General features: G+C 40.2%; 1 protein-coding gene across 20 annotated transcripts in view; it reads right to left on the bottom strand.

The window, feature by feature from the left end:
• sytl4 (synaptotagmin-like 4) overlaps nt 1–11,620 on the bottom strand; it is a 52,195-nt gene that overhangs the window by 1,042 nt on the left and 39,533 nt on the right. For all 20 annotated transcript variants that reach the window (XM_057850119.1, XM_057850127.1, XM_057850121.1 and 17 more), the window contains 4 exons: nt 6,456–6,617; nt 3,006–3,111; nt 2,813–2,945; nt 2,532–2,740 (listed from right to left, as the gene is read on the bottom strand). In XM_057850119.1, the coding sequence (XP_057706102.1) occupies nt 2,532–2,740; nt 2,813–2,945; nt 3,006–3,111; nt 6,456–6,617 (610 nt within the window). The remainder of the gene's footprint in view (nt 1–2,531; nt 2,741–2,812; nt 2,946–3,005; nt 3,112–6,455; nt 6,618–11,620) is intronic.

Genomic DNA, 11,620 nt, shown 5'->3' with positions numbered 1-11,620 from the left:
AAACACACCCTTTTTCCTGACCACGACCCGCGAGAGCCTTCAAAAGACTGAATGTTTAACTAAGCATTGTCATTTTTCTCGGGAACCTTTTGTTGACTTGTGAGAGGGTGACCTTGCCAGAATATAGGGCATAATGAGATTCATGGCGCCTTCTTATCGTGGAAGCCCACCACGTGCGTCATGCAATTGACTGAGCAAGATTGCCGGACCGTCCAGAACAAATGGCGGGACGACCTGTCCCAACCCAAGGAAGACCGGAAAACGATATCCAACTGATAACACGACTAACAAGACTCCCAAGAGCCCCTTTGACGCCTTTTCCAGCTTTCAAAATGGAGTCAGTGCAAAGTGTTAAGACTAGAGGAGTTCCAAAAAATTGATTATTACACGCATCGCGATTCGACATGTGACGATTCGATTACGGTTTATAAAGGTTCAAAAACGATGATTTTCCCCTCATAACTTTATGACAGCCGCTCGGAGCGGAACAAAATTCAAGACACGTCTGCTGCCCAGACACAGTTATGATGGATGCTGCCGGTTACTGAGAGAGAGATTTACTTTTTTTTAAAACACTGGAAAATACATCTGTGTATGAAACTGGCAGGACCAGAAGCACAAAAGCGTGACCCGGCGGTCGCGCTTTTGTGCGCAAGTTATTTTTTTAGAGCGAGAGGGGAAGAGAGTTCGTTGCTCCTCGTCTTTCAGATGTCCAGCAGTAGTTTTAAGGCATTTCAATTAAAAAAGTGTGCCGAGTGTGTTGCTAAGACCCGTGTGCGTCTATGAGAGGTGAGTACACGAACCCTCTTGTACTGTTTAGCCTTTATTGTTGTTTTCGAGATGTTAATAGTTAGCGCCGAGCGCTAAGCTAATTAGTTAATTCGCTAACGTGTACTTCATATGCAGAACGTGTAAAACCATGATTGAGTACAGCGGTAACGCTACAAACATGCGAAATAGTACAGTAATCTGTGAAAACAAAGTATACTGGTTAAAAGAAGCTATTTCTAAAGACACTTTGTTTCCAGAAAATGTGGAATTCGTTCCACCTGTGTAAATTTTATTGTATTGAGAGAAATAAGTACTCCCTTTAAAATGGTTAATGTTTTTGCAATTTCTTGTGAAAAAATAAAAATAAGCAGCTTAAGGGTAGCTTTTTGTTGTATGGGCATGTTTTCATCTTTCCTGTTGAATCCTTAGGATATTTTAAATAAATAATGGACATAAATTTGTTTGGCTACTGAAGGGAAAAGGTACCGTTCTCGCACACACCATATAATTGTTTGCATTAGTATAACACATTCGTTTAACTATAGTTTAGGCAGACTCCACTCAGTGGTCTTGAACACAGTAAAGTGAATCACCTTATCAGCGCTCATGAGGGGGAAAAGGAAAAATGGTAACGTTTCTCGTAGGCACCGTCTAACTGTTTGCATTACTGGAACACATAATCAATCAGGGAATAGTATCATTTCTCATATTCACTGTAGGACTGCACTGCTCTAACACACCTAATGTGAAATAAATAGCACACCATCGTTTAAAGAAACAGAACAGATACACAACGCCATTTTATCACAGAAGCCCAGAGTGCGCAAGATTGTCGCACCAACTCTAGCAATCAGTTCTCCCGACAAACGAACAAGGACAAAGACCAGCGCGCTTTGTCCTAAAACAAGTAGCGCCAGCCCGGATAACAAAGTTGATAGCAGGCGCTTGTGACGTCAAGACCAGCGTCAGTCGCTGTGGCAACCACATCCTATCCACGCACGAACCTAAACAGCCCGAAACCGGCCAGAGAGGGATGATCCCAAAGCAACGCCCGGCCACACCTTCGGCCGGCCCACGGACTTAAAAAACACTGGACACTGAGATAAGACAGATTTTGCTGTGCGGAAACATGTAGCCTTGTTTTGGATCCAGAATTATCCCTCCGTCGTCTGTTTTTGCCTTGTTTTTGACCATTGTCGACAAATAAATTGTCAACCTGCTTTCGGCGAGTCTTCTTCAAACTTTTGAAACATGGAGTCAGTACAAAGGGTTTAAATAAAAAGCGAACGTGCGAAGTTCCGCCTTCCCGGTTGGCGCGCGCGGAGGCAGCATCGGCAGAGCGGCACTTTGTTCAGCTGTCGCCGTTTCCGTGCGCCTTGGCCGGGGGGGCGAATTTCAACACTACTTTACTAGTAATGTACGATGCATCGATAATCGTGATAACCATGATCATCATTCAATAATCGAATTGTAGCACCCTGAATCGTAATCGAATCGAATCGTGGGGTGCCTAAGATGGCACATCCCGAGTAAAGACTAAGGTGAACGTGCGGAGTTTGGCCTTTTGGCCGGGACCCAGCGGTTCGGCTGGCGCGATTCCGGCGGTCTGGCGAAACTGTCAGATTCCTTCAATGTTTTGCCACTGACGGCCATAGACGTCCAATCCATTTGAACTGGATTGGATGTCTACTAGTGATAAACCAGTTGATAGGATGGACAATCCATCCATTATTTTAACAGTGACTTGGAGATGTATTTACCTTCGCCAGAGCTAAGACGCACACCTCCGAGGAATTCATTACTCAACATGGGCTCTTTGTCCCATACGGTCAGTTCCAAACACATGGTCTTCAGCTGATCCAGGGTCAGTTCCTTGTACACAAATGTGTGACCGTAGTGAGGATTCAGGTTCTTCTTTACCACGGGCGTTTTTCTCTTGTTGGTCTTGGACTTAGACGGGAACAAGTAGCTAAAACAGCATCGTAAAGAAAGTTAAAAAAACAAAAATTGTTATTGTGTAAGAACTTCGTTTCCACCTCACCCCTTCACGAAGCTATCAGATGTGCCTCCGGTTCCCTTCATGGCTATCAAGTTTTTCGCCTCCTTAATCAAAACGTGGAGCTCCCCGCCGGCCACCTCCACGACCTTTTTGCCCGGAGGGATGAGGGAGAATGCTAAAAAGAAATAAACAGCAGTCAGCGTGGCTATAAAGCAGCTTTTCCTCAAAGCCTTACATTTGGTTTTCTGCATCTGAGGGCCTTTAGGTGTGACGTACTTCAAGGAGATCACCAGCTCTCCTTTGAACTGATTGAAGGCAGTCGCCGGTATGCAGCATGGAGCCTTGAAGCAAATAAATCTGTTATTATGGTCATGCCATCAAGCCAGATATCATTTATTAACAATGTTGTCACCAAGGCGTTACTTAACGCGTTATTGTAATCTGATTTTTGTAACGAGCAATCTAACGCGTACATTTTTCCAAACTAATAATCTGATTAATGTTAGTTTTAGGGTTGTTCCGATCATGTTTTTTGTTCCCGATCCCGATCATTCCCGATAATTTTTCCCGATCATATACATTTTGGCAATGCATTAAGAAAAAAATGAATAAAACTCGGACGAATATATACATTCAATATACAGCATAAGTACTGTATTTGTATATTATAACAATAAATCCTCAAGATGGCATTTATATTATTAACATTCTTTCTGTGAGAGGGATCCACGGATAGAAAGACTTGTAATTCTTAAAGGATACATGTGACTTTGTATATTGTGACTAAATATTGCCATCTAGTGTATTTGTTGAGCTTTCACTAAATGATACTGTAGCCATTTAACTGTTCTGCCCAAATGCATGATGGGAAGTGGAACCATGACTGTGCGTAGTGGCACCGATTGATATATCATCTAGAGCTGAAACGAGTACTCGAGCAACTCGAGTAACTCGAGTTTGAAAACTGATCCGAGTAATTTTATTCACCTCGAGTAATCGTTTATTTTGACAGCTCTAAGCATCACGTTTTGCTCGGACTACTTTTAATGCGGTACAACGTGCTGTCACGTGCGGAGAGGAAGAAGGAAAAAAAAAAAAAAAAAACTTACTGCAGCCGACAGCCGCCACAAATGACGCCGACGTTGCTAAATACTAGCCCGCACAATGCTACATTGGTAACAGGCAGCGTCTGGTGCGTCTCATAGAGATCACATGTATGTTGAACTAGATGCCAAATGACAGACTCGGCCGCGTCTGGGCAGCGTTTGTAAACAGCCGCCATCTTAAAGCAGTACAGCGCTAAGCGCTAATAAAGAGCGCTAATAAATAAGATTAACGTTACTGTCGCTACTAGCTCACGGAACGTTAGCCCTGCGGAGGGCTAGGTTTCAATTAATTAAGACCACTGTCGATGCGTGGCTAACGTGTCTTACATACAGGCTTTAACATAACATAGCATTGTGGAGTGATGAGGGTGTAAAATAAAAACTTAATCATGCTAACTATCAATTTTAGCTCAGTAGTCATTGCTGGATAAAACACCAAGTAGCACTGGTCCCGAATGTGCTCCAATACAGCCTGTATCATACATTTATTTTGAACACAGCAAAAACTCAAAATCCTATCAGGACTTACAGTTTAGACTAACTTAAAACTTAACTAGAACTTAAAAATGGCTTGACACAAAGAGAAATTCAATTGAAACACGTGGGGAAAAAATCCTAACTTTTAAGTGATGTGTGTTATCAAGCGTAATGGCATTTTTAGGTAAGATATATATATATATATTAATAAGATCTAAAAGCTTTTTGAGTGAAAGCAGTGAATTAGTCTTTTTTTTTATTCTAGTTACATCTGAGATGCAATTGTTGGCTGTTTTCAACAATATACATCGAAAATAAAGACATTGATTGACTGAAAATGATAAAATGTCTTGTTTTCTCATGTATATCTATAGTTGCTCTTCACCTAAAAATATATTTGTTTTATCCGATTACTCGATTAATCGATAGAATTTTCAGTCGATTACCCGATTACTAAAATATTCGATAGCTGCAGCCCTAATATCATCTCTGCGTTGGGAAATAACATAGGGTGTTAATAAAAAGATCAACTACTACCTTTCTTCCCCACATTGCTTCCCACGATATTTCTAATAGTTGAAAGTGGGATTTTAAGGCTTTAGCCAACTAAAAAAAGGCTCCAAAGACTGCCAAAATTCACTCTACTCATTTTACGCTGCCTTTTAGCTCTATATATAGGTAAAACGGCGCCATTATAGATTGAACGCGACAATGCGTGAGTGAGTCGAGCAGCGCATGCGTTAATTGCGTTAAATATTTTAACGTGATTAATTTTAAAAAAAATTTAATTACCGCCATTAACGCGATAAATTTGACAGCCCTACTTTAAGCCAAAACTAAAGACTCTGGATAAGTGTAAGACATTTTGTCTGTAACGTTAAATACAATTAGAAAACGACTTTATTAAAAAAATATATATTAAAAAAAAGGCATGTCCGATATTTTTTTGCTGATTCCGATACTTTGAAAATGACGATCGGGACACCTTTAGTTAGTTTCCTTAGCGTCTGTGCATTACTATTTTGTTACTGCCTCATAATATATATGGATGTTGATTTATTGTTATAATAAACAAATACAGTACTTATGTACCGTATGTTGAATGTATATATCCCGTCTTGTGTCTTATCTTTCCATTCCAACAATAATTTACAGAAAAATATGGCATATTTTATAGATGGTTTGAATTGCGATTAATTACGATTAATTCATTTTTAAGCTGAAATTAACTCGATTAAAAATTTTAATCGTTTGACAGCCCTAGATATTTCCAAACAAGACACGCTGATATGTAGGAAAAGATTACAGGGAAGATACACAGCGAGAAATTGAAGCAAATTGAAGCTAGTTTAATTTCACAGCAGTAGTATTTCGTAAGAGCCCGAGAGTCGAAAGAGAACGCCGCAAAGGCTAGTTGTGAGATTGTTGAAATTATTCATTAAAAAAAAATAATAAAGCAAATGTACACACTGAATGGCTTGCTAAATTTTGCTTAAATATATTGTTCTACGTAAAGGACGTCAGCTAAGGTCGGCCCCCCACATTTTTACCACGCCAAATCTGACCTCCTTTGCAAAAAGTTTGGACATCCCTGGTCTAAGGTATGGGGCATGGGCGGTGCTAATGGAAAATTTTCGGTAGGTTTTATATTTTAACTAGGGCTGTCAAACGATTAAAATTTTTAATCGAGTTAATTACAGCTTAAAATTAATCGTAATTAATCGCAATTCAAACCATCTATAAAATATGCCATATTTTTCTGTAAATTATTGTTGGAATGGAAAGATAAGACACAACATGGATATATACATTCAACATACGGTACATAAGGACTGTATTTGTTTATTCTAACAATAAATCAACAAGATGGCATTATATTATTTACATTCTCTTAAAGCGATCCATGGATAGAAAGACTTGTAGTTCTTAAAAGATAAATGTTAGTACAAGTTATAGAAATTTTATATTAAAACCCCTCTTAATGTGTTTTTTCACACTTGTGTATGTACATCTGACGTTAATAGATGGTTTTGTTCTTGGAGATGCATGTGTGGCAGCCTGGCAGTTTTGTTTTAACAGTTGCCTTTCACCCCTGCTTTTACCTTTGTCATGAGAGCCATGCATTCCTCCATTCGGGAGTCCAGGTCGTAGCAGTCCAGGGCGATCTCCACCTCCCCCAGGAAAGGGTTGCTGCTGAGGTGGCCGTGATGCCACACGGATATCAACATACTTCGAGTTAACAGCTGGTTGCGACGAATGGAGTACTAATTAAACAGACAATGGAACAATTGAACAGATAACAAACTCGACAGAGACTGTGCTAGGTTAAGTAAATGAACCTTATTTTAACATCAATACAAAGACGACATTTTGAAAAAATTTTTTATACAAATATGTATACAGTATGTCTCTGGAGTAGGAGTGGGAACCTATGGGTATCTCTGGATATAATTTGCGATACAAGGCTCACAATAACGATTATCCCACAATGTGGCGATAGAACAACTATCGCTACAGTGAGGAAATCAATCTACGATACAACCACCAGTGGGAAAATTTTACTAGCAACCTGTTGCTTCCTTTATTAAACAGTGAGTGCTGTTAATCTTGCTTTAAAAAAGTAATTACAGTTACAAATTACTCCTCCCAAAAAGTAATTGAGTTAGTAACTCAGTTAACTGAATGTAAGAGTAATTAGTTACTTGGCAAAGTAATTGGTTTTACTTTTTTTTCCCCCATTCAAAAAAACATAGGTCACACTATAGGTTTTTGGGACAGTCGCCCTAGCCCAATTCTTTACCCTAAACTTAACTAGACACAGGGGTATTGTGGATATTGCGATAACTAGATAAGTGACCTTTGCTATGTTTGGAAGTAGGGGTGTAACGGTATACAAAAATCTCGGTTCAGTACGTACTTCATTTTTGAGGTCACAGTTCGGTTCATTTTGGGTACAGTAAGAAAACAAAATGCAAAATATAAATGTGCTAGTTTATTACACACATTTGTGCTTTCAACAATAGGAACATTAGCCTATACCAGTACTTCTCAAATAGTGGGGCGGGCCCCCCCAGGGGGGGGCGCAGAGCGATGCTGGGGGTGGCGCGTATGACCTTGGGGAACCTACTTTTTTGCCGTACTAGAATAAAGTGTAATTGCACATCCACTCAGTGGGTGGCAGTGCCAGTCCCATTTTCGGCGAGTGCGCAGTATTTTGAGCCAACAGGAGCACACAGCAAAGATGCGTATGCAACATTTGGCTTTGACTTTTAGTAAGGTGGGAGACGAGGAAAGACAAGTCTGTTTACTTTGTCTAAAAATGTTCGCGGCGGACAGCAGGAATTTTTTTTTTTTTTTGCGAAAAATGTGCCAAATATTGCCAACAATCCGTGTTACCAAAGTAAACCAGCAAGCACTGTCAGCATCATATAAGGTGGCATACCTCGTTGCTCAGTGCAAAATAACCCCACACCATAGTAAAGGAGCTGATACTGCCTGCAGCAAAAATAAAAACTGAAAACTAAAAAAAAAAATGAAAAAACAAGTCCTGTGCTAAAGAGAAAAGCAATCCCAATGATTTTAACATGTCTTTTACAAATTAAATGCCTCAATGAATCTTTTTTTTTTTCTTATGAACGTTTTTCAAAAGCTGTATTAGTGGATTTTCTCAAGTTAAAGCGCCACACAGAAATTAATAAATTTCATTGTGTAAGCAGGATCTGTGTATTATTCTTATTATTTACTGTAATAACAGGTGTTTTAGCTCATTTAAATTTATTCAATTTAAATGGCCTATTATTTATTTTATTATGTGTTTATATTTCACAGATGTGATGTAGTATTCATTTATATTGTATATTTTATGTTGTATAACTTTAGTTCCTATGTGAATATTAGTTCCTACTGGTTTTGTTGTGGTAGGAGGGTTTTGTATTGAACACGGGGCCGTGTTGGTTATTATTATAGCAGAGAAGACAGCAGTAAATCAACAAAGACAAGTTAACTGTGCCCCGATCTACCACTCAAGAGATCTGATGGACTCAAAAAGTGGGTTACGATTGCAGATTAGTTTGAAAATCGACCGGATCCACTGTATCTTTACACGAGTGACTTCCGGTCTGCCCGATCCTAGCTACCGTTAGTAGTTTTGGCGCAGGAGGGTCGCGTCTCGCGTGAAATAATAAACTCTGCCGTTCTTTTCGCGTGCGTCGTGTTGAGCCGCTTCTAGGACGCGTCTAACACGTGGCCGCACTGCGACTAGTGTGCATTGGCTGATTGACTTTAACGCCGCGAGAACAACGTTGTCACGCCGTTGACGTTTCTGGGTTATACTGTCCTACCGTGTTGGTCCTCATTATAGTAGAGAAGACGGAGTAAATATAATCTACACAAAGAAACTGCAACCCGATCGACTCAACGCCTCGAAAAGTAAGGGTCACATTACGTCAGAAACTCGTACGGTACGGCTCCGTTCCGAACCGAGCACCACATACCGAAACGGTTCAATACAAATACATGTACCGTTACACCCTTATTTGGAAGTCATTTAATGTTGTGAATCAACTGTTAAAGTGGTTAAAATGTCTCCCGCTATTGCCTTAGTTCCCTTCTGTCTACTTTCGACATGTGAAAGTCTCGATAATTGTCGTATCACCATATCATGAGATCATTGTCATCGTGAGGTACCCAGAGGTATTATGTGATGGGAGACATCCAGTCTTTTCCAACACTAGTTATTAAAGGTGTGAGAAATTTTCGATTCTTAGATTATTCGCGATTCGGCCGTGGAAGATTCGAGAACGATTCACAAACATCCAAATTCCGATTATTGATAAATGTCAAGTAAAGCGGAAGTAAAACACACTCAGCGCGCCGCGCGGTCTTTGAGACGCAATGAGGAACGGAGCGAGAGTAGCTAAACATCATGCTTGTCATTACTCGGGTAATGCCAATGCTCAACTCACGGCTCTAGCTCAACTTATGCTGCAAGATAAAAAAACAACAACATACCTGACTGCTGCCGACAGCTGCTACAAAGTACGTCCACATAATGGTACGGTAGACAGAGGCGTAGCAAGGGTCCCTGGGGGCCCCAGGCAACAAGCAACATGGGGCCCTTCAAGCGTGTGCAAGTAAGACCAGGAATACAATCGACCCATTAATAGACTTTTTGGGGAAAAAAAAAAAAAAAATCGCAATTTCTTTAAGTAGTCACATGAATAATGAGGTGGCCTGTGAAAATCAACTTAACAAAACTCAATACGGACTTACCAGAGAGTACTTGGTGAGTCATTCTTTAAACAATCATGTGGTATTAATTGCTGATTGGACTTTAAATTTGTAAAATCTACGTGACATGGTTAGTGCTGATTGGGATTGATAACAGAATCGATAGATAATCTGCCAAATGATTACATGATATAGAAACATTCCCTACGCTTGTCGCTGCGACAGTGCAGTAAAGCTGTGTGTGCTAAATCTGTTGGCCCTCTGGGGGCCCCTGCTGGCTGGGGGCCCTAGGCAATTGCCTGGTTTGCCTAATGCAGTGCTTCTCAATTATTTTCTGTTACGCCCCCCCAAGGAAGACGTAAATGTTTCGCGCCCCCCAACTCTCTGCCGCCACTGTAAATAGTATCATTCGTCTATATTACTATTATAAGTACGCCTCTGCCTAACATTGTGTCCTTTTTTTTTTCTATTAAAGAAAAAAAGTAACATAGATCAACTTATAATAAAGTATAACTTTTTTAACATTGTGTTGCTTGTAACAGAAAAGACTTAACGCGCATCAATTTGCCTGAAGTTAAAAAAAATAAAAAAATAAAAAATAAGTCACATCCAAACTGTAAAAATACACTCAAGGTACATTTTTGACCATTTGATACTGAAAAATAAAATGTAATAAAATCAGTAAATAATAACAAATTCAAATTGATTAGAAACATTTACTCTTCAGGACAACATGCCAAAAAATTTGACCGAAAAAAAACAAAACTGAATAGAAGGGGGGAAAAAGGTCTTTGGACAGAAGGAAAGTTTTTATTTTCGCTGATTCACCACAGTGCTCACTGGTTTACTGATATAAAACTGACAAAGCAGGACGATTGTGACAATTGGCAATATTCGGCACGTTTTCGCTGAAAAACAAGCGGCTTATCAATGAGATTGAGGTCTAATGTCTTTAAGTGGCATCTTAACTGATTTGGCTTCTCCGCTATAATCATTTTTAGACTCAGTAAACAGTGCTCTTTCCTCATTTCCCACTATATTAAAAGTCAAAGGCAAACGGCCCGAAAAAAGCGCATTCTCGGCGGCCGAGGGAGAACCGTAGGTGAGGGCGGTGGTCGTGACGATCCCAAGCCGAAAACGGCACTTCTCGGCCGGACACGTGAGAACCGAAGAAGACAGCGGGTCGCTGCGTGAGTCCAGCTCTGCATGAGTCTCTTCCGTGTGCTTTTGCTTACTTCAAAAATACTGCACGCACTTTGAAAATGAGAGCGCCACTGCCACCCACGGAGTGGATGTGCAAGTACACTTTATTCTAGTACGGCAAAAAAAAAAAAAAAAAAAAAAAGCATGTTCCCCGAGGTCACTCGCGCCCCCCCTGGCATCGCTCTGCGCCCCCCTGGGGGGGCGCGCCCCACCATTTGAGAAGTACTGGCCTAATGGGACGCGACGCCTCTGACGGTAGATATCATATTTATATAGGACTAGATGCTAAATAGACTCGGTGGCGTTAGCAGCACATGTACAGAAAGCTAGATGCGGACGTTAGTAAACGGCCGCCATCTTAAAGCAGTAGACTTCCCTGCAAGGCTGTTGTAGCGAACCTTCCAAGCGAACCTAATTAACTTTTACTCTAAAATACTCCTAAATCAGTAAAATAATGACTTGAATCTATCTCTAAAATAGTTTTAAAACTTTCACATGTCGAAAGTAGACAAAAGGGAAATTATGGAATAACGGGAGCAATTTTAAGAACTTTAACGGTTGATTCACAACATTAAATTAATTGAATGTAGTTTAAAGCTGCTGATACAGAATGGGGATTTGGGTAATCAATAATTGATTTATAATCGAATCGTAGCCTCTGAATTGTAATCGAATCGTTAGGTGCCCAAACATTCCCACCTCTACTAGTTATATGGCCCAATTCAAACAGATTCTTCATTGGAGGTCAGGACCAAAGTCAATATTGACAAGCGCTACTGTAAATCAATGGTCTTTCTCAAGGGTTTGGAGTTAAAGAGTCAACACAACCCAGAGA

This window comes from Corythoichthys intestinalis, chromosome 11, assembly GCF_030265065.1.
Source record: "Corythoichthys intestinalis isolate RoL2023-P3 chromosome 11, ASM3026506v1, whole genome shotgun sequence".
Lineage (NCBI taxonomy): Eukaryota > Metazoa > Chordata > Actinopteri > Syngnathiformes > Syngnathidae > Corythoichthys > Corythoichthys intestinalis.
Note: the sequence above shows the minus strand (reverse complement) of the source record. Positions and strands in the feature narration are given on the sequence as shown.